This window comes from Marmota marmota, unplaced genomic scaffold (assembly GCF_001458135.2).
Source record: "Marmota marmota marmota unplaced genomic scaffold, marMar, whole genome shotgun sequence".
In the NCBI taxonomy this organism is placed as follows: Eukaryota; Metazoa; Chordata; class Mammalia; order Rodentia; family Sciuridae; genus Marmota; species Marmota marmota.
The window spans coordinates 24,422,657-24,446,977 of NW_026000249.1; the positions used below are offsets into that span (position 1 = coordinate 24,422,657).

Here is a 24,321-nt window from a genome sequence, read left to right on the forward strand (position 1 = left end):
TCTCTCCACCTCCCACAATCCTCCTGCTCTTGAGGCCGATTGGCTGGGTCACGTGGGCGGAGCCAAAAAAGTCCCCCAATGAGCAGCTCCGTGGTCTGAAAGGGCAGGGAAACAGCCCAATGAGCATCACTGCAGAGGAGCCAATCAGCTAGATGTTGCTGGGGCCGCTGTGAGCCAATCATCAGCCGGCAGCTGGAAGTTTGCTGGCAGCTGGAAGTTTGCTGGGGCCCCTTCTTCTGTGGCTCTCAACAGTTTCTAACTCAAGGAGGGAAGTACTTTTTCATTGCTATTCACTTTTAGAATGGTTTCCTCCCCAGGCAAATAATTCCTCAACACTAAAAGCATTAGAGCAGGGCTGGGGTTGTGGCTCAGCAGTAGAGCATTCACCTAGCACGTGCAAGGCCCATTGGATCCTCAGCACCACATAAAAATAAATAAATAAATAAATATTACAACTAAAAAATAAATATTTTTTTAAAAAAGCATTAGAGCAGGGGACCTTGACCATATCTCAGTAAAGGATAAGTACATTGGTTCTGTGAAATGTGTTAGTGCTGCCTTCCATCAATTACATAATAATATCTCTAAAGAAATAAAAATTCTGCCCTTTGCTTTGTTTTTTCCCAAATTTATTATCTAAATACATAATACTATTTTTTGTGTTTTGAAGGTAAAATTTAAGAGACTTAATTCCAACTTTCCCATTTATTTGCAGTCTCTTATGCTGTTTAATATGTCAAGGTTGAAGAAGCCTAAGTCCATTTTATATAGAACAGAACTGAGCCTTCCAGAACATTTTGATATCCCCAGGAAAATCTACATACCTCAGATTTCAGAAACTCAAGCTAAATTGACTCAGCCTAAAGGATTTAAAACTTCAGATACAACAGGTAATCAACAATATCTTGAGTGGATTATCTAGCACTGTTCCAGGAATGTTAATAGCAAGAACATATGAAAAGTGAATCATGTGTCATTTATGTGTAATTTATATTTGATCCAAACCATGGTCTTTATTACTTAAGTATTTACTATTTGTTTCCAGGTGCCCTTTTATTCTGTTGTGGTGATCAAGAATGTATAAGCCAGGTTTATTATCAATATTGATACACTGACATGATTCATTGCAAGTGATAAGATGTAAAAAATGATACTAAATATGTTTAACTATTTAAAATTTCCTTTAATTTTAGTTTCTTTCAAGTTGCTAGATAATAATAAGAACATAATTTCTTACCAGGGCTAATACTAGAATAACTCTAGTATTATGGGTTCCAAGTTACATTTTTGCTAAAGTTGGTTGCATTACAGTTTTATTTGGGGTGGAGGTTCAGTAGGAGCATGTGGGAGGCCATAAGTTCAATTCTTAGCATTCAAAAAGACACATTTTATTTGTTACTCTGTGCATTTATGCTGACTGTAAAATATCTCTACGTCTGAAAGGGTGGTTATAAGTTGTAAATTATAAGATAATCTGTTCACTTTACCTTCCTAGGAGAACTGAGATCCCAAATGCAAACGCCAAGTAGCCAAGCAGGTAATGATAATTTAAGGGTTATGTTTGGTCTAAGGCAATAGGAATGATGAATTCTATGTTGACTAGAGTATAGATGCCTTGTCTAAACATTCAAATTCAAAAAATAAAAATAAAATCCTGAGTCAGCCACACAGCTGTAAGGGCAAATTTGTCTTCCCAATAGTTTGAAACCACTCATCATATGTTACATTTTTATCTTTAATAACTCCAACTTTTCAATGTGCTATTAGAATTTTAAATGAGTAACTTATTTTCATAACTTTTAAATCCCCTTTGAGAGAACTAGATAAATCTGAGACTATTTTAAAATACAACTAAAATTGTCAATCTAAGCCATTTATTTATTCAGCCACTAATTGAATGATACTATTGAACATTAATTCCCTTGGGAAAAATTATCAAAATTTTCAAGTTCTTCCCTTTGAAGGACTCATTGATAAGAAACTGTTGTGAGTAAATAACAAAAAATTAGGACTACAATATGGATTGCAGGTATGCATGCAAAAGAGAAAAAGCTTCAAGCAGTATGCTCAGGTATATAAGATGAGAAGAAGTATATACCTCCTACCATGTGAAATGATAAATATTATCATTTGTTTTTGCTTGGATCCATCTGGAATGATTTCCATCTTTGTAATTTAAGAGTGGAGAGGATTGGGGGCACCTGTTGGTACAAATACTACAGACTCATTCTTTTTAATCAAGTTTTCATGTATTTCCTTGAATAAATTAAGGACCATTAACTATATTCCTTTAATATACAGAAACATCAAAAGTGTCCTTATTTAGATTTTATTTTTTATAATATCTCCACTTTGCTGGGAAGTGTGGCATGGGCATCTTCATGCTGTAATGTTGGAAGTGAAACTACTTCTTATTCTTTTTACCATATCTTTTATAACTGTGATGATTCTCTCAGAAACTATGGATAGAATTTTTGGTTATTTCTATAGAATGATATAGAACACACTTACGAATTCTTTTAGTCATAGTGATTTAATGGCTAAAATTTTGAGGATGATTTTAATAACCATAGAAGATACATCAATAATATCAATACTTACGCAATTTAGTTTTTTCCCCCCTATTATAGTTCACTGGAGCCAGCATGCCATAATTTGACTGGAAATTCTTAAGTTTTCTCAATCTTTTATAATTCAGTTTGTACCTATTGAAATTTACCTGGAATTATTTATGAAGCCATTGTTATGGTTTGGATATGAGGTGTCCCCCAAAAGCTCATGTGTGAAGCAATGCAAGAAGATTCAGAGGAGAAATGATTGGGTTGTGAGAGTCTTAACCCAATTAGTGAATTAATCCCCTGATGTGATTAACCAAGTGGCTGGAGATGTGGCTGGAGGAGGTGGGCATTGGGAGGCATGGCTTCAGGGTATATATTTTGTATCTGGTGAGTGGAGTGTCTCTGCTTTCTGATCATCATGTGAGCTGCTTCCCCCTGCCACACTCTTCTGCCATGATATTCAGCCTTACCTGGAGCCCTGGGGAATGGAGCTGGCTGTCTGTGGACTGAGACCTCTGAAATCATGAGCCCCCAAATAAACTTTTCCTCCTCTACAATTGTTCTGGTGGGATATTTTAGTCACTGCAGCAAAAAAGCTGACTAAAACAATCATAAATGTAGAAATCCTAATATATCAAGGTTATGAGGCCATTATGGACCCTCAGAAATTACCTTGTGCTATGTTTGAGAGTATGTGTTGGACATGTACATTTAATATTTTGGGAGGCAAGCTCAAATATTATGAAATATTCAGTTTATAAAGCTTTTCTGTTTAAAACTAGAGAAAATCCTTTAGGACTCCATCTACTAATATCCTCTATCCCCTGTTGTATCCTCAGCAGTGATTCATAAAGCAGACTCTCATAGGGTCAGAGTTCCAATGAACATACTTTGAAAGCCTTTGATCTAGTTCAACCTCTATGTTTCAGAGAGATTAAATATCCAGAACATATATCTAAGATATTAGATGATGAGATATTTCATTCAACGAATATTTATTGAGAGTTTAATACGTACAGTTGATGTTCAGGAACCAGAGATAAAGAAGTGAACACAGTAAAGAAGGCTTTCGCCTTTTGAGAACTTTGATAAAAAAGGTATTTCCAATGTTCATCTTTGAGTCATATACTTTGGCATTTTCAGTATCAGTTTCTACTCTTCTGTGGTTTAGTCTCACCCCATCTATGTCATTAGCCAATGAATTTTATTGACAGTAAACCATAGAGAGAGAAATTTGATTAGTCATATGAGAATTCACCCAATTTTGACTTTGGGAATATTATTTCAATAAAAAGGCTTTGCTACTCTGGTTTTCAAGCCAAAATGGTATCTCATAAATTATCATCTTGACATCTTAGATGTCTATATTTATCAATTGTCTCCATAATTTTCAGTCACTAATTTCTACCTACATAATTTCTGATTAACAATTTTTATATGATATTCTTTCATTTTTTGTTGATTTTTTTTCTTCTAACACTTGAAGGTTTTAGTATAAGTCACCCTCTATGTTTTATTTTTAGGAAAATAAAATTGTTTTGCAATTTTATTTCATAAGCACATTTATATTTTCATACATAGATTCAAAAGGCATCTATTGATTGATTAGCTTATTAAATTATTTTCACTTGACAGTCTTATAGGCTATGGGACAAATTGTTTCAGATAAAACAATTCTCATAACACCTTGTTATTATTATTATTATTATTATTATTATTATTATTATTTACAAAAAAACTTCATATCTTTTTTCCCTTCTTTACTTTCAAATGAGTTTAGGAATTAACACTTAGATGTTTGCATTTTAGCTAGGACTGGCTAAACAAACTTCCAAGCAACCTTGAATAATCAACAGATTTAAAATAGGCAGAACATAGAGTTAAAAATCCTTACATGTCAAATCTAAACTACAGTTTAAGAATTCTTAAATGTATTTATAAGAAAAATTTTAATGAGGCACACAGATCAAACAAACTAATAAACGAGGTGTGCAGAACTAAAAGTGAACACACCAGAAAAAAACCATAAGATATTACCATGATCTCAATTTTGTTAAAAAGTGCCAGAGAAACTCCTCCCAGCAATAGGGATACAGCTGCAAAAAATCTCTTCAAAACAATTCCTCAGAATTCTGGGGAAAGTTTACCTTGATGTGTTTGAACTAAATTCTGCCCAAGCTATCTTTAGGATCTATTTTTGTAAGAGGCTTATCTGGTGGGCCAGAACAAGAATTGGTGCTCAGGAAATGTTTTGGGTCAATAATATGCTGCTTATGGGGATTCCTTGCCAGAGAGTCGCCAATGAACTGAACATCGCCTTTCATATGTCTCAAAAAACCCTAAACATTAAGGGGTGTGGGGCAGCTCAGAATATAATGAGATTGATCACTCCCTTCTGTGTAACTCTGGGTTTAGCTGCTAGAGGTCCCCAAACCCAGTTCTTCTGAGGTGGTTCCCTCTAAAATCACCTCACATCATGGGTGTGTTACCATGTAAGCTCTGTCAAGACTTTTTATTCACCTATAGGTGCCCAGATTGAGCCAGAGGGAGCATTCGTCTGTTTTCTCTGTACGCCAAAAGATCTTCATATAGAAAAATTTCAAATGGATAATGCCACAGCCACCAAATATCTTAGTCTATCAAGTCAATTATCACAAAAACAAACTAATAAAACAGAGACTAACAAACACACTAATAAGCAAAAGGATACATAAGACAATGAACAATTACATTAAACCAGAGTGCATTTTCATACCATACCAGACCAGTCCAGGTGACTGAACTATTCCATGACTCCCCAAAAGATTATTTCACCCTGTTTGTAGAACTAATTTTCTGTGTTAGCTAGCTTTTTGTTGCTAATAAAATACTTAAGAAAATCAGCTTCGAGGAGGAAACATTTATTTTGTCTCACAGTTTCAGAGGTTTCAATCCATGTCCACTTGGCTCTGTTGTTTCTGGACCTGTGATGAGATAGTACATCCTGGTGAAATGGCATGGCAGAACAAATCTTCTCACATAATGGTGGTAGCCAGGAGGGAGGGGGAGAGGGAATGGGGGGGAGTGAGAGAGGGAGGGATAGGGGGAGAAGGAAAGAAAGGAAGAGACTAAGGACTAGATACTAGATAATCCCTTCCAGGGCATGGTCCCTGTGACCTACTACCTCCAACTAGGACCCGCCTCTTACAGTTTCCACCATATCTCAATAGTCCATACAATTATGAATCTGTCAATGGATTAATCCACTGATGAGGTTAGAGCCCTCATAATGCAAGAAATTCTCAAAAGTCTCACTTCAAAACATTGCTGCATTAGGGACTAAGCCTTCAGCACATGAGTCTTTTCGAACATTCCATATCTAACCTATAACACCCCAAACTCAAAACCAAGCTGGCATAGTAGCACACGCCTATAATCCCAGTTACATGGGAGGCTAAGGCAAGAGGATTGCAAGTTCAAAGCCAGCCTCAGTGAGGCCTTAATCAACTTACTGAGACTGTCTCAAAAAAAAAAAAAAAAAAAAAAAAAAAANTCCTTTTTTTTTTGGTACTGGGATTGAACTTAGGGGCACTTGATCACTGAGCCACATCCCCAGCCCTATTTTGTACTTTATTTAGAGACAGGGTCTCACTGAATTGTTTAGTGCCTTGCCTTTGCTGAGGCTGGCTTTGAACTCGCGATCCTCCTGCCTCAGCCTCCCAAACCGCTGGGATTACAAGCATGTGCCACCACACCTGGCTCCCAGATAAGTTTGTTTTATTTTTGCAAAAGTGAAGTTGATGTTGAGGGCTGACAGTGGCACAGTGGGAAAACAGATTCAGGAAGCTGATGCTTCCAGATTGGTATCAGTCCAGCTGGCCACTGCAAGTCATAGCCACACTATTAAGGGACCACAGAGTCTAGGACAGGCAGTTAAAGGACTCAGAGTCCTAGCTGAGTTTCCAGAAATTGACATTGAGCAAGGAATTACTGACCTATGCACAGAGAAGCCAATACTTGGTACCAGATTTTTGCAAAATGATTAGACTTTATTGCACAGTCCACCAGCAAAGAGGTCAGGAGCTAAAAAGAAGCTTGAATCTGTCTTCCCAATCAGTTGGTAGGAGGAAAATTTATAAGAGGAAAGAAGGGGCCATAATCCTAGCCATGCAGGAGGCGGAGGCAGGAGAATTGTGAGTTGATAATTGCCAGCCTCAGCAATTTAGCAAGGCCCTAAGCAATTTAGTAAGACCCTGTCTCAAAATAAAAAAATAAATAAAAAAGTCTAGGGATGTGGCTCATTGGTTAAGCCACCCCTGGGTTCAATCTCTGGTATTTAAAAAAATAAATAGGAAAAGGAAGAAAGAAAAGAGTTGTTTTTTAAATTGGATGGTTAAAGGGGGATGATTTAATGTCCTTTTACACAGGTGTAAATGGTCATCTTGCCTACTCCCACATTTCATGATTCTTTCCAAGGGGAGTTATCATGTTCTACTGGGGGGTATTTTAAGCTTGTACCATCAGAAGGTCATGGACATAATCAGGCTGCACATGTCAGTTCTTACAAAGCAGGTTCCAAACTATCCTTGAGAGGATCTGGAGGCTTTTCCTGAAAAACAATTTGAGCACTTTGCTATTTTGGGTATTTCCAGGTCTTACCCAATTTCAAAGTCTTCTGAGTAAGCACCTAAGACTACTGAATAATTAAAGTAAAACTACTAATTTTTTGTCTATTGCTATTCCATTATTCTATGCTATATAAAATAATAAGTCACAGTGCCATTTATTCTTAAGTTAATAAATTAGTTCAATTTAAGTCCCCTGGAAATGAAGCTTGAAGCAAGAATTAGGTCATGATGTTTTACTTGGATAGTGAAAACCCAGGGCACTTAGAGTAGAAAAATAAGAGAAACAGGAAGCGAAAAACAGAAAATACAAAATGCTTGATACATGAGCTGTTACCATTATGTCCATTACTTACTTCCATGATTATATACAACAAGTCTCTCAGGATGCATCCCTAGAAAAACCATATGAAAAGTGCTCCTGAGCAATCAATATGAGAAAGGGAGGAAAAGGATTTTATCAACATTTTTATGTCCTGTCTTCTATTCCTTTTGCCACGTTTTACTCCATGAGGAGTTAATAAATTGCTCTAGCCTTCAAGGTGGCACTTCCTGGCCCATGGAGTGTCAAGTTCCATGACTTACCATGGTAGAAGGAATCTGAAACTACATATGGGGCTGATTTTTCTGACTGTAAAGTGGCAGCCAAGGCTTCTTTTTGTAACTTCTGATGCAAGATATAGGTCATCTCCAGGTAGAGGAATATGGAAATAGGACAAGTGATTGAGGCTGCTAGAATCAAGGGGATCTGAAAAAACACATAAAATGTATCCTGTCCATGCAAAATAATGACTATGCTTTAATGGAAAATAAGAGAATAATATTCTGAGTGAAATATGAGTGATTTAGGCCTGGAAACACAAATTGAACTTGCTTTGAAAGAGTGTTCTAGAAGGTTTTACATGAACTTTATAGCCACAGACCAAAGATGTTGTGAATCAATACATTACACAAATACATTGGTAAGTGGGCAACACAACAAGATGGAGCAATCTTTTCTATAGGTTTCAAATGTTATAACATTCTTAGCTTTAGGGTTGGTGGAGGCTAGAGTTGGTTATGCTTAGTGATACATTCCAAGAGTTTTACAGATACAGAGGTTGAAAGCAAATGCCTATTAAAGGGAGTTAGACAGCCCAAGGTAATTTTGACTCCTGACCTAAAACATTCCATCTCTCCACAATCACAATGTTCTAGTCAGCCCAGTTCATTCTATAGTATCTTTAATATAGATGAGGCTGCTTTAGAGAACTTCAGTTCACAGCCCTTTACAATAATATTTTCTTATTGTTAATATTTTAAAGAAGTCCACTAGGTACACTTTCAGTAGCATTGACTATAGAAAATTTCCAATTTCTTTCCCTTCCTGCTGCCATCCCTATTGAGAAGTTCCATCCCAATCCCCAAGTCAATTTTCATCTCAGGAGTGGAATCTGAAGCCTGATATGTGCTTAGTACCAGCTTTGTGTCATACTTGAGGGTCGTCCATACCAATCTGATGCTAGGTCTTATAGCCCTGGCTCCCCTTTTACATGACTTCATCCTTATAATGCATCACTCTCTGTCTTATTTCTCGGCATCCTGGAATAAGTTTCTACTTTATTTCTTAAATCCTGGTTTGTTCCTGCCAGGCTCCTTCTCAGATTTTGGTTTATTATTCCTGCCAAACCTAGACACCCTCAAACTCAATTTGAAATCCTAGGTCTTTCTTAACTATGAAACTGGCTTGATATCAGCTGTATCTATTTTCTCTTTTCTCTGTGCCACTTGCCTGATTATATGCTTACTTCCTACTTTTGATTATCCCAGTGATAACTGAAAGTTTCTCTCTTGGTTGCCTTCCCATATCTGAGAAAGGACAAAAGGAAATTTTCCCTTTGCCCTCTCCAGGTTCATTGGAATAAATTGATAAATATTATGAAGAAGAAAAGGCATACAAATTTATTAGCATGCAAATAGGGAAAAAAAATCACAGGAGTATGATTACCCACTCCCTTAATATTGTTCACAAATTTCTATATCCCTTTTCTATTGGGGAAGAGAAGAATGGGGAATGAATAGTCCCAAAGACAGAGATGAGCTTGTAAAAGATTATTTTTAGAATTTGAATGAGCCTAAGAGATAGACATTACCTTATAATAGAAGTCCATCCAGCTGCAGGTGTGGTTATATTTGTCTTCTTTTCTGAGTCAGAAAACGGGATTTCAGTGTGGGATGGAAGGAAATTGTGTTCCCTTAATGCAAATGAGAATTCCAGAGAAAGCTCTTCCCTGCTTTTGGAATGAGAGGAGCAAAAGTGCTTTTAAGGCCTTTTAATTTTCTTTAGTTCGAGTTGCTCAACATGCTAAAAAAGCATCCTATTCTGGTAGTATTATTCTTTGAGCCCCAACATCTGTCCTCTCACATTCAGAGTCTATAGCTTATTCAGTTGCCAGTCTACATCATGTTCTAACATTTGGATTTTCTACCCACTCCAGGCTGTTACTTCATACCATGCCATCAGTAAGACAATATTGTGTCTTGTATTATTAAAATAATACATCTTAAGACAAATAATTTAATATAACCATTTAAACATGATTTTTTTTTGGTACTAGGGATTGAACTCAGGGGCACTTGCCCACTGAGCCACATCCCCAGCCCTATTTTGTATTTTATTTACAGACAGGGTCTCTCTGAGTTGCTTAGTGCCTCGCTGTTGCTAAGGTGGGTTTTGAACTTGCAATCCTGCCTCAGCCTCCTGAGCCTCTGGGATTACAGGCGTGCTATAATTGTTATTTCTAAGACTGAATATATTCTTTGTCATTTTAGTTTTAATATAAGATATTTTCAGCCTGATAAATAACTCATTTTAACTTTTTTTTTTCATTTTTAATCTCTGGACACAGAGCCCACAAGTAAAAGAAATGTGAACTTTAAAATAGTTTTTCTTTCTATAAGGTCTTCAACAGTGAACATATGCTCTGCAATAATACATTTAGAGAAGCATTTAATCAGAAATTTTATAAGCCTTTTCCCCTAGTTTAAGTCCTAGAGAACATACTGTTTATTGGCTTGCTCACAGCTCATTCAAACTAATTTGCACACTTAGTAAATCAATCAGCAAGAACTTACAAACCAACTCTGTTCAAAAAAGGGTTGATTTTTAATACAAGACAATTAGAGAAAGTTTATGGTATTCAGAAATGAAAATGCAAAGTACAAAGTTAATTTGCTGTCAGCAATCCCTTGCTTCTATCCCCATGGAGGGGTTAATTAGAAAGTGAAATCTTATTTCAGTTCTTTTCTTTTGGAAATTTTGTCTTCTTAGAAAATTATATATGAAAAAAAAACCCACAACTTTTTAACTAAATGCTGGCATGCTAGCACTCCTTGATAGGCTCTCTCTTAATTTTCCATTAAATGATCCATGAAGACATTCAGAAATTCAAATATTAAACAGAAATGGAAAGGAAAGATAGCAGCCAGCTATTTACATGAATCCTATGAGGAATTCCCCCTAATTACTAAGCTGATGTGGCCAGATTGAAAAACACATTTAATGGCCTCTGTCGACTCAAGCCCAATTAAAACATAATTTAGGTATAAAGAGGAAACAGTCTACCCCATGATCATCTTTTTCCTCAAAAATGTATTATTTGCACCTACTAGAAAGTCAGGAATCTGCCTCCTCATTGCATACCTCCTAGCACATAGTAGGTGTTTAAAATGATTTTTTTTTTCCTAATGAATGAATGTGGAATGAGTCTTGCTTTGTGTATTACTGTGGCACTCTATTGACGTTTCTCTTTTGCATTCCTCCTGAGGAAACAAACCCCCCTGTACTCAATAAGTACAACCATTAGGGGGAAAATGTAGAGGAACATTATCCTATCAAGGCTGTACAGTCTCTGACATGTAGACCTGGTAATGATGGTGATGGCAGAGATACGAAGCATTCAGTGAGTTATGGCGCATGTTTTTGGTAGAAATAAAGTTGTCAATTAACCAGAAGATAAAGAGATTTTCCATGGTGGAAATTTTCCTCTGAATTATTAGAAAATTGCAATTGGATATATCTGATCTACATTTAATAGATGGATACTTATTTGATGGAGGAAATTGGTCCAAGGGATGTACATTCAACTATCTCCACATTTATGTCTAAGATATTACTGGAAAATGAAAGGAGAATAAGACATGTAGGAGTGAGCATTTAGGAACGACAAATTTCTATTTCTAGGAGCAAAAGAGAAAAGAAATGGCAGAAATATTTTTAGGATGTCAGAAGACAATAGAGTGACACCTAAATTCATACAGATAAGGTTGTATAGTGAGATAATAGAATAGCAAAGACAAGAGAAATTCTGAGAAGTAATAGGAGGAAAATAACAGACCATTTTGCAAAGGAACAAAAATTATGCTGCAGCCAGAATTACCAACAGTAACATTAGAAACCAAAAGATTGTATATCTATGGTGCTGATGCAAATGAACTGTCAGTATAGCATTTTATATTCTAGTAAAATATCATTCAAGAGTCAGGATGAAACCTAACCATTGCAACCTAACAAAGAAATTGAGACAACTTAAAACTCTAAGTAATTTGCTAGCAACAAATTTAAGATCTACTTATAGTTAAATTAAATTGAATTCAGAGTAGTTTAGAATCTAAGCACATTAGTTAATAAAATAATCAGTAAATGTGGATAAATCCCATGAGCACTGACTATAGAATGAATAATTCAGTTGTTATAAAAACGAACTAAACTCAATTACTAGACAACTATATAAGGAAGGATTTATTGTCATTATAGACATGTAAGGTTCTTAGATTTGGGGGAACCAGGGTTGAACTATTTTAAAATATTTTTAAATGAAGTATGAATATTGAAATTTGGGATAACCCAAAACTATGAGATAGAATGCATAATTTTTAAGCCTGTGGTGGCATAAAAGGAAATAAAGAAAACTTGATGAATCTAATAAAAACATGGGGGGGCTGGGGTTGTGGCTCAGTGGTAGAGTTCTTGCCTAGCATATGTAAGGCACTGAGTTTGATTCTCAGCACCATATATAAATAAATACATGAAATAAAAGTCCATCAACAACTAAATTTTTTTTTTAAATATGGGAACACCGATGAAGTAGGGAGAGGATGTTGTAAAGAGAGACACAGAATAAGATGCTATAATAAACATGTATTGTCACTTCACAAGAGGTTCCATTTGCTTGCTTACTGCATGATGGAAGCCAATTAGTCCAAAGGCAAGGCAGTGGCAGGGAAAGAACTTTATGATTAGCAATCTGATCATAAATTGGCCAGATTATATCTTAAGGATCATCTTAGCTAACAACTCCAATCAAAGAGCTTATATAGGAAAATTAAGGAAGTATACTTTTAGCCACAAATAGGTGGATACTATAGTAATCATTAATCCAGTAGTGGTCCATATCTTTCATGCACATTCTAATGATGTCTTAAAGTCACCAGATGTTCGTTCTGGGTTCTGTAAATCTAAAGAAAGATTACAGATTATAACATCTCATCACCAATGTTTCTCCTGTTCCTTTGTCCACCAATTGTAGCTGACTGTAACAATTAATACTTTCATTTATATGTGACTTTCCTTTAGAATTTAGGATATGGGGAAAAGATTTTTAAAAAAGGAAAAAAGACACTTTGCAAAGGACAAATTGCAAAGGACAAGTTAACCCATTAGGCAACTTCAATATCATTAATCACAATAAATATAGACAGACTAAACTATAAAAGTTTATATTTTCACAATGGAAAATAGAGCTTTATACAATTCATTAAATTACCTGGTAAAACATCCAGAAATTTATGTCAGGTATTTATTAATCAAAATATAGCTGGAATTGATACATTAATATTAGAATAAACACACATTTAGGCAAATAAATGCATTACTTAATTAAAAAGGGAAAATCCAACCTAGAAAACAGTTAGGAACTTATTTCCATCTAATCACATATACTCAAAATATATAAAATAAAGCAGCAAATATAAAAGAGGAAATGAAGAAATTCTCAATGACAGTGGGAGAACTTATTATATCTATTTCAATAATTGATAGATCAAGCAGACAGAAAATTAGTGAAGCCCTACTAGATTTGAACAACAAATTTAATAAGATTAGGCTTTTCTATATTTATTAAGCCTTACTTGGCTATACTGGAAATAACTGACAATCCTTACCATTTATGTACTACAACATTTTGACATTTCTCTGTGGCCTTTTTTTCTTAAGCTTTAGGAAACCTGGGAGAATATGTAGTTGTAATTTTCAGCAAAGTCAAACAGGGAACTGCATACCAGTTTTCCCTGCTTATGTACACTTAACAAACTTTATAGGGAGGCATTTCCAGTATTCTTGCCATTGGGGATTTGTCAGTTAAAAAGTGTCACATTCGGGTTGGGGATATAGCTCAGTTGGTAGACTGCTTACCTCTCATGCACAAGGAATTGGGTTCAATCCCCAGAACCATAAAAAGAAAAAAAAAAGTGTCACATTTGCCAGATGTGGTGGCACATGCCTGTAATCCCAGCGGCTTGGGGGACAGAAGGATTGAGTTCAAAGCCAGCCTCAATAACTTAATGAGGCCCTATGCAACTCAGTGAGACCTCACCTTATCTCTAAATAAAATAGACAAAAGAGCTGGGGGTGTGGCTCAGTGATTAAGTGCCCCTGGGTTTAATCCCTGGCATCAAAANCGATGATCTCCCCTCTATTTTCATCATATATATATATATATATATATATATATATATATATATATATATTAGAAAAAAACTTTTCAAACTTTTCAGTTGTAGGTCAACCAAAAAAATCCCTGAAAATATAATCATTCATATATTTATTTATAATTAATATTTTAAAATTTTATTTATATAAGTTAACATATGACAAATATAACTACTGTGTGTATGTATGTGTGGGTGTGTGTGTAGGCGTGTGTGTGTGTGGGGGGGTGTTATACTAGGGAATGAACCCAGCTACACTCTACTACTGAGCTACATTCCCAGCCCTTTTTATATTTTAATTTGGGATAGGGTCTCACCAAATTTCCCAGGCTGGCCTCAAACCTGGCAGTCCTCTTGCATCAGCCTCCCCAGTCACTGGGATTATAGGTGTACATTATCCTGCCCAGGAATTATTTACTCTTGTTAGCTCATTTTCTGAAATGAGAGCTTGTGATTATTGTTTGCTAATAATATACCTAAAAGCTTAACTATAGGAGAGAATGAGCAATTTACTATATTACTTAATCTCTTCCACATGTTTGATATGTTTTCATATAATCATGGCAAATTAGAACAGGAAAAATCAAAAATGAGTTAATCAAATTGTATTCTTCAAATTCTTCTCAAGTGCTTTGGTTTGTTTATTAGGAATCTACTTCAATTAATGAGAGCTTCAGGCTCTCATTTTGCTTCAACCACATAAACCCCAGCTTCACATATTTTATATGTTGGGATTATGTGTAAGATACAGTTCTGAGTATCTCTAAGTTAAAAAAAAAATAGTGTTAGAAAGTCATTGCTCAAATACTACTCATTAATGTAAGCTGATTAAGAACTTCTAAAAAAGTACTTTGTTTGCCAAGGTCACAAAATGTAAATGAGAACCTGGAGCCCTGGCAATCCCAGTGACATGGAGCCAAGGCAGGAAGATCATAGTTCAAGGCCCTCCTCAGCAATTTAGCAAGACCCTCCAAAACTTAGTGAGACCTTGTCACAAAATAAAAGATGAAGGATGGCATAGTGGCGCATTCCTGTAATCCCAGCAGCTCCAGAGGCTGAGGCAGGAGGATTGCAAATTCAAAGCCAGTCTCAGCAAAGGCAAGATGCTAATTAACTCACTAAGATCTTGTCTCTAAATAAAATACAAAATAGGGCTGGGAATGTGGCTCAGTGGTCAAGTGCTCCTGAGTTCAATCTCTGGTATCCCCCCCAAAATAAAATAAATAAGTAAAAAATGAAAAGGACTGGGGATATAGCCCAGAGGTAAAGCACCTCTGGATTCAATCCCTAGTTTCAAAAACAAAAATGTGAGGAACCCAACTAGAAAACAAAATTAATTCTGAGATTGATTTCACCATTTTCATATTACCAGATAGTTTCACATTTGTATTTTCCTTTGCAGTTAAGATAAGGTAGTTAAGCATGCTGGGGAAGTGGCTCAGTCATAGAGTGTTTGCCTAGCATCTGCAAGGCCCTGGGTTCAGTACCCAGTACTGCAAAAAATTTTTTAAAAAATGAGTAAAAGTTTGGGGCTGGGGCTGTAGCTCAGTAGCAGAGCACTTGCCTAGCATTTGTAAGGCACTGGGTTCTATCTTTAGCACCACATAAAAATAAACAAATAAAATAAAGGCATGATGTCCATCTCCAACTACAAAAAGATACATTGGAGATAAGACAGCCTTTTAAACAAATGCTGCCCAGAAAACTGGTCATCCATATGTAGAAGAATGAAACTAGATCTTTATCTCTCACCCTGCATAAAAATCAACTCAAAATGGATTGAAGACCAGGAATTAAACCAGAAAGTATGCAACTCCTAGGAGAAATGTAGGATCAACACTTCAGATATAGGCATAGACTTTCTCAGTAGGAACCCTAAAGCTCAGGAAATAATGCCAGAAGTTATTAAATGGGACAAAAATCAAATTGAAAACTTCTGCACAGCAAAGGAAAGAATTATAAATGTGAAGATAGAACCTACAGAATGGGAGAAAATCTTTGCTAGCTACTCTTCTGACAGAAAGAACTCGAAAAACTTAACCACAAAAAGCCAAATAACCCAGTTAATAGAATGGGCAAATGAATTAAACAGGTACTTCTCAAAAGAATAAATACAAATTACCAACAAATATATGAAAAAAATTTAACATTGCTGGTAATTAGGAAATGCAAAACAAAACTACACTGAAATTTAACCTCACACCAGACAGAATGGTAGTCATAAAGAATACAAATAATAATAAATGCTAAAGAGGATGTGGAGAAAAATAAACAGCTTTATACTACTGGTTGGATTATAAATTACTACAACTATTATGGAAATCAGTGTGGAGGTTCCTCAAAAGGCTAGGCATGGAATCACCATATGACTCAACTACACCAATCCTTGGTCTTTATCCTAAACAATGAAAGTCATCATACTATAAAGATACATTCATACCCATTTTTATAGCTGCACAATTCACAACAGCCAAACTATGGAACCAGCCTAGGTGTCTATCAACAAATAAATGGGTAAATAAAATGTGGTGTGTATGTATGTGTGTGTGTGTGTGTGTGTGTGTGTGTGTGTGTATATATATATAAATATATATAAATATATATAAATACACACACACACACACACACACAATGGAGTTTTGTTCAGCCATAAAGAAAAATGAAATTCTGTCATTTTCATGAGAATGGATGGAACTTGAGACCATTATGTTAAATGAAATAAGCCAAACTGAGAAGGTCAAGTGTTGTATGTTTTCTCTCATATGTGGGAGTTAGGAAAAGGAAGGTGATGAGGTTATATCATGAAAATCAAAGAAAGATCAGTATAGGGAAAAGGACCAGAGGGGCAGGATGAGGAGGGAAGTCAGTGCTGGGGAGTGATATTGGCGAAATTATATTGTTATATTCTGTGCAAATATGAATATGCAACAACAAATCCCATCATTATGTACACCTGTAATGTACCAATAAAAATGTGGAAAGATGGGCTGGGGCTGTAGCTCAGTGGCAGAGCGCTTGCCTTGCACATGTGAGGCACTGGGTTCAATCCTCAGCACCACATAAAAATAAACAAATAAAATAAAGACATGCTATCCATCTACAACAACAAATTTTTTTTTAAATGTGGAAAGATACAATGAATCAAAATTTATTCTGCTGTAATATATACCTAATTAAAATTAATTAATTAATTTAAAATTTTGTTAAATGTGGAAAAAAGAGAAAAAAAAATTGGATGCAGCTCATAAAAGATTAGAGAGCTCATGGACAGAGTACCTAACTATGATACACTGATACCTATCCAGTACCACATGGAACAGAAAAGCTGTCCCATATAAGCTCACTCCAAAGAACCATGAGCAATTAAGTTTGTTGTTCAAACCACAAATTTTGAGGGTATTTCTGCAGTGGTAGCTGACCAAAAGTGCAGTATTGACTTATTGTCTCAACCATGAACAACTCTAGGAGTTGAGCATTGTACATTTTTATGGGTTATTTGCAGATATGTAGATCACACTAATTATTTCCAATAGTCCAAGTTATATAAAATTAAGTATTCTTTCAAGATATTCTTCATACTCATTTATTTTCTTTAGTAACTATAATCTGGTAAATTAAATATATTTGGTTATCTTTAACTATAGAATTGTGGCAACTGCTGCAGTTGTGAATATCACCTGTAAAGAAAGAGTAGCAAAGGTTAGGGGTATAGCTCCATGTAGAACAGTTGCCTAGCATTTCCAAGGCCCTGGATTTTACCCTTTGCCAAACAAGAAAACAACAAAACCCCCTTATTTTCATTATTTTATGAGATTTGTCAAACATCTCTTCAACTACCTACCGTATTCTCAAATTATGTAACCTTGAGTAATTCACTTGACCCCAGTGAATGTCAGGTGTCCTATTTGTATATTATAGGTAATATGTATCTTTTCAATATGGTTGTGGGTATCACATGGGGATATATGGAAAGTTCTCATTTAGTAGGCATTCAGTTAGTGTTGGTTACTCATTTTTAGTATATTAACTCCCATCTCTACTCCCCTTCCCTTTCCATTTGGAAAAAGGGGGTAAAATGAAATGAAAAGCTAAGGCCCAAATAATCTACACCTGAGTAGGGTAAGGCTGGAAGGGAGAGATCCTGCTTGTCCCTAACATCTACAATACCCAATTCAAAATTACAGATGGAAGCCCACATACCACCTGTCTAAATTTTTGAAATCATAAATCAAATGAATACACTTTTAGGTAGAAAACATTTTATTATCTCCCCTTGACAAAAAGAACTGTATACCAGCCTGGAAGACCAAGTTTTTTGAACTTATGATTCTTGGACTCTTCAGAGTTTTGCACTAGAAAATGACAGCACAGAATGGCTGGATCCTGGCCACTTGCCCACCCACCCAATTATCTTTTTTCCTGCAACTCAAACATGAAGTATGATTTTATTTACATACACACATACATATAATTATAATATATATTAATTTGGGGCTAAGCACTGAAAAGCCTTTGAGCAGATTCTTCTCCCCTGATCTGTCCACCAATGTACAGAGTTGATTCTGATAATACAGCAGCAAGACAGTGGTATCTTTTTAAGCATGGGGCCCTGAGTGAACTTGTGGAGCAGACTGTCCTCCAATTTATACAAGATATATTCTCTCATTCGTAAATAAACTTGCATGATAAGCCCTGGCGATTTAGGTGTGGTGTATTTCTTCAGTAATATGTAGTCTATTCTAAGTTGGCAACTTTAAAAATAATATTACTAATCAAAATGAATTTTAGGAATTATGCCATTTAAAATGACTGAACTATTTTAAATATTTTGACAGCTGCTGATGGATGTGTTTCAGTTCCTTTACGATTTGCTCCTCTCAGTCCTGGCCGCTACCCTTGTAAAATTTTGTTGACATCAAGGTATGATGTACGTCTCTATTGCGTTGAAGGTGTGGTAAATGAAGAATATCCAGAGGCCAAATTTGAGTTCCAGACACCAGCATTTGAACCCCTTGTTCAGAATATTCCAATAGTAAGTGCAAACTTTTTAAAAATACTTGTCTTCATTTCTGTGTAGAGTTTTAAATTTACCTTTTTTCTCTGAAGGTTTTATACTATTACTCTATAAAATTAACTGACAATAAAGAAATTAGCAGGGAAAACATAAATTTATTAACATTCAGGAATAAGAGAACTCTACACAATGTAAAAGATGGAAAAGATAGTTGTAGAAGCTAAACAAAAGGATTGGAATTTGGGCTTCTAGGAAGAAGGGAGGCAGTGCTTGACTCAGGTTGAGGGGTGGGGGTGCACAGGGAAGAAGGATTGTCTTATTATGTAAATAAAGTCTCCCAGGTAACAGCCACTTGTCTTTATCTTTCTGAGCCAGGTGTCAGACTCCCAACCTCTACTTCCTGTCAAAAGATCTTTCCTAGGAAGAAATAAGAAAACAGAAAAGCCTCTGCATGCATCTACTGTTTATTTTCTTTATAGATGTAAATTTATTTTATAAAAGGGCAGTCTTTCAGAGTTAATTATGTCTTCAGTTTCTCAGAATAGCTATCATGAAATATTCCAAAGAAATAATCTTCAGGGTAGAATATTTTGGGTTTTCATACTCACAACAGCTATCTTAAAATATTCTAAAGAAACAATCTTCAAGGTAGCATATTTTGGGGTTTATTGAGGTATGACTGCCTCAATAAATATCCCTCAGTTCTCCCAACTTGAATTACTACAGATTAATTTTACTATCTATTGCCAATTATTTCTCCTCATTTATGTTAGAGTTCCTTTCTAAATGTAAATGTTATCACCTGATTGTTGCTGAAAACTTGGTCTTTGTCCCTGATGCTAACCCAATAAGGATGACATGGTTTTGAGATAAAGGAAAAAGAGGTTTCATTGCTTTGCTGGCAAAGGAGAAGCATGGGGGACTCCTATCCCAAAGGCTGTGATTCTGCCCATCAGCAGGAACAGGGGGCTTTTATAGGAGAGATTCAAAGGCTATATTCCACCTGTTCTCTGTTAGAGATGTAATTCACTTGTTAATTTGGGAGACAGTCATTTCTGAGATCTTCTGGTACCATCCCCAAAGTCTGGATTATTTCCTTCCTATATGGTGAGTGAGTACTCAAAGATAGATAAATCTGCTTAAAATGGGGAGGAAAGGTAATCCTGTTTCCCCTGAAATTAGGGAGGGGGAGAGAGTATGTTGGAGCAGGAGGAGAGGAAGAGAAAGAAACATGTCCATTTTAAACATAAGTTGCAGTGGCAGAGTAGCAAGGGCTATATTAAAAGTATAAAGTGGGCCAATGTTACATGATCAACCACTTTTTGCTTCAGAAATCAACTCTAATATCTTTAACCTATCATTAAATCTCTAACTAAAAACTATGGCTCCTGACTTCTCCAAGCTGAATTGTGGAATCTCAGATCACTTTGCTCCAAATTCTGTTGTGATTTTAACATTTGACTAAATGAGTTCATGGATACAGAAAAAAAATGGCTGGCTGCAACTTGGCTACCTATTAGTCAAAGTGACAATCCAGCATTGAAGTAGATAATGTAATTGTAAGGAACTTTGGGTTTTCAGCATGATAAATTGGTTTTTGGTTGTTTAATTATTAAAGACATAACAAAAGTCAGATGAAAGCACAAAAATCTGTTCTGATGAGATATGTAATCTTTGTTATCTGAGAAATCTAACAGAACACCATTTATTTTCCTTAATTAGGCATAAATTTCTGTCCTCCAACACAATTTTGCCATTTAACAGTAGTAAGTCCAATAAAGGAATATGTCTCTATATTCAATGATCCTTGGTTAGGCCTATCAAACAATGTTTCTATGTGACAAAAAAAGAACATGCAGTCCTCCTTGTGCCTTTTGTTCACATTTTTCATAGTCATTCTTAACAATATGATTTTCAAATTATGATTCTTAGGAAATATAACAAAAATACAATATACACTTTTATTAAAAGTACCAAGAATTAATATATAATTGAACTTCATCAGCATCATCCTTCTGATATTTTTGTACCTTTTTGTTTTATGTTTTAGAATAATAAGACAAAGACTGAATGGAAATGTCAAGTTAACATAGAAGGAGAATGGTTTTATGGACCTCCTATCTTATATGTTGGACCAGGTGAAACAGTGCAATACCCTCTCACATTTAAACCTATTTTGGAATGTGAGATTATGGTATGAATTTACTGATTCTTTTCCCCATTATTAATATGTACATGAATGATGTGTGATATTAATCTATTTAATTGGTAATAAAACATTTTTCAGACAGTTTGTATTTTCTAAAAATTTGATAATTTTTTTTGCTTGAAACTTTAATACTTTTATTTACTGGATAAATATTGTGAAAGTCAAATGCTGTTATCTGTACTTATGTCTGGATTGTTTTCACACAACACCATGAACAATGTAAAATCATCACTTCTTTTGTTCTTAGTCATTAAGGAAATTCAGACCTCAGAAAATTTTTTTCTTAAGAATATTTTTTAACAAGGAAGTAAGCATGCATATAATTGCTATATATGAGAATGCCTATATAAATTCTATAATTTATGGAAAGTAGAGAGAAATAAAAAGCTTTTCACCAGTAATTCATTTGTTCAGTAGAAGCATTTATATATGAGTTGGAAAAGTCAATGACTAACATTTCCTTAGAAGCTCATTTTATTAATTAGACTCAAGATTAATAGGATTGCTGAAGTTGTTTGGCATTGAACTATGACATGTAGTGCTGATTTTGGCTGGTTCATCATAGGGTAAACTTATTCTACAAAATGAAGTAGATGGTATGGAGCACATCTTTGACATAAAAGGGATTGGGAAAAAACCACTGGCCTTAGAACATATCAGTGTTGATTGTGAAGTGGGGAATGTGACAAATAAATCCATAATGGTGCCTAATTATACAAGGACTATCATAACATTTAAGGTAAGGTTTTTTTTTTAATTTGAAAAATATTTTATTCTGAATGTATATTGAATTATTATTAAAATAATAATTACATGAAAAATTTTAAACACTTTATTTAATCAGGTAAAATAATGATATGTTTAGAGATGTATACAATTCTACCTTTTATTAGTTCACAACTACTCATTTTAATTTCAATTAGCACCAAACAAGATTCATACTTAAGTATTTGAATATAATCATAAAATACATTAAAAACCACTTGTTTGAGTCACATGTATTTTTGCTTGAAGAAATGGTGCATGATAACAAAGGATGTTTTCAAAAAACTTTAGAAATATCCTTAAAATTTTGGATGTGCAATCTGTAGGCACAGTCTATCCTATGATTTACCAGTTGAATAATAGTTGAAATGCGAAGAAGTGCATAGCTGCTCATATACTTATATTTTATGAAGTTTTTGTAGTTTGCCCTCCTCCATTGATTTGTTTATACTAATCCCTATATAAAATTCTCTGAACTGGGTGTATGCTCAGCATGTGCAAGACCCTCTGTTTAATCCTCAGTCCAAAAAAAAAGAAAGAAAGAAGAAATTGCTGCCTCCACTTTTATCTACAAAATATGTGTCCAATATATTCCTCAAAAGAAACATCAACTATTTACCCATTCTAGGCGCCTTGATTCAGTTTTAGAAGGGTCTGTAGAAGTTTGGAAACTCTGGGCTTGTCTTCTACTTTTTTATATAGTCTTAAAATATGTGCACCTAGGTTTTCTCTTTCCTTTCTGAATTATAAATGAAGTGAATATTCTAAATGAAAATCTCCTCTTCTCATTCCCAGCTGAAACCCTTCAATGTCTTCTCTGACCTTCAGGATCAAGTCCTACTTCAGTGGCTTGCCTTTGCTCATCATAATGTTTAATTAACTTCATCTCTTGCCACCTGTATCTCCAACAACACTTAATCCTTTATCAACAGTATTTCCTTTTTCTGCTGCCTGGAACTCTCTGAACAAATTCCTATCTTCCATTTATCTGTATCTAACACTTTGTCATTCTCTCTTATAAGGTTAAAAGTCTACTTTTTCCGAGAACTTTTCCCTATTCATAAACCTGGGTAACAGTCTTCTGCCACTACAGAATTTTTGTACTGCCTTATCATCATACCTATTACTTCATATTGCTATTACCTATTTACTGTTCCTCACCAGATTATATATTGTGAGAACAAGGCAATCTTACCCACATTTTTATACCTGGCATAAAACATAGTATTTAGCACATACATAATAGTGTATAATGAATAGATAAAAATAACACGTGGAATTTAGAAGAAAGAAAAAAAAGGAAAGAAAGGTGGAAACAAAGAAAGAAGGATGGAAGAACCTGGAGGGAAGGGTGGAGGAGGGTAAGGAAGGGAAGTTAAGAGGAAGGAAGGAAGGAAGGAAGGAAGGAAGGAAGGAAGGAAGGAAGGAAGGAAGGGGAAGGGAAGGGAAGGGAAGGGAAGGGAATAGGTAGAGTGGGAAGGAAAGAAGAAGAGAAAAATTCATGACTATTTGGATTGGCTATAAATAAAGAAAACATGATTTTTGCACCACTTCTTTTCTACTTCCAGAATTTACTAATGAGCAAGGAAGCCTGTCAAAAATTTGATGAAACCAAATTACAGAACAATTTCTTAACATTGGTTATTTTGTTTTGTTTTCATGACAGAGATGATATTTTTATTTAATTTTATTTTTCATAATCATTGAACTTTTAAAATGATGTGACTTTAAAAACTAATACTTATGCTATATTAACTATACTGTCTAATTATAAAAGTGGAATTAATAAAATTATTATCATAGGCAACAGTAACTGTGATTTTTTCATCACTTTATTACACAAATAATACTGAAATAATATTGTACAGAAATATGATTGCTAAATCACATAGTAATTCTATTTTTAATTTTTTGAGGAACTTCCATATTGTTTTCCATAATGGCTGTACTAATTTACATTCCCACCAATAGCATAAAATATTTCCTTTTCCCCCACATATTCACAAACACTTGTTATCTCCTGTCTTGTTGATAGTAGCCATCTTAACAGGTGTGGGATGATATCTAATTGTGATTTTTATTTGCCTTTCCTTGAGGATTATTGATTTTGTGTACTTTTTTTGTACGAGGGGTTGAACCCATAGGTGCTTAACCACTAAGCCACATCCCCAGCCCTATTTTGTATTTTATTTAGAGACAGGGTCTCACTGAGTTGCTTAGTGCCTTGATTTTTGCTGAGGCTGGCTTTGAATTTGCAATCCTCCTGCCTCAGCCTCAGGAGCTGCTGGGATTATAGGCATGAGTTACTGTGCCTGGCTGATTTTGTACACTTTTTATGGTTAAAAAAAAAGTATATTTAGAAGTAGCTTGCTGCACTAAGTTCATATGATGCCATTTTTGTTGGCAACATCCAAAGCATCATAT

The 24,321-nt window shown here is 35.0% G+C and overlaps 1 protein-coding gene across 1 annotated transcript in view; it reads left to right on the forward strand.

Annotated features, from left to right (window-relative positions):
• Cfap47 (cilia and flagella associated protein 47) overlaps positions 1-24,321 on the forward strand; it is a 424,564-nt gene that overhangs the window by 243,847 nt on the left and 156,396 nt on the right. The window contains exons 43-47 of the mRNA XM_048796386.1: positions 716-890; positions 1,496-1,537; positions 18,745-18,941; positions 20,974-21,117; positions 21,698-21,871. Of these exons, the coding sequence (XP_048652343.1) occupies positions 716-890; positions 1,496-1,537; positions 18,745-18,941; positions 20,974-21,117; positions 21,698-21,871 (732 nt within the window). The remainder of the gene's footprint in view (positions 1-715; positions 891-1,495; positions 1,538-18,744; positions 18,942-20,973; positions 21,118-21,697; positions 21,872-24,321) is intronic.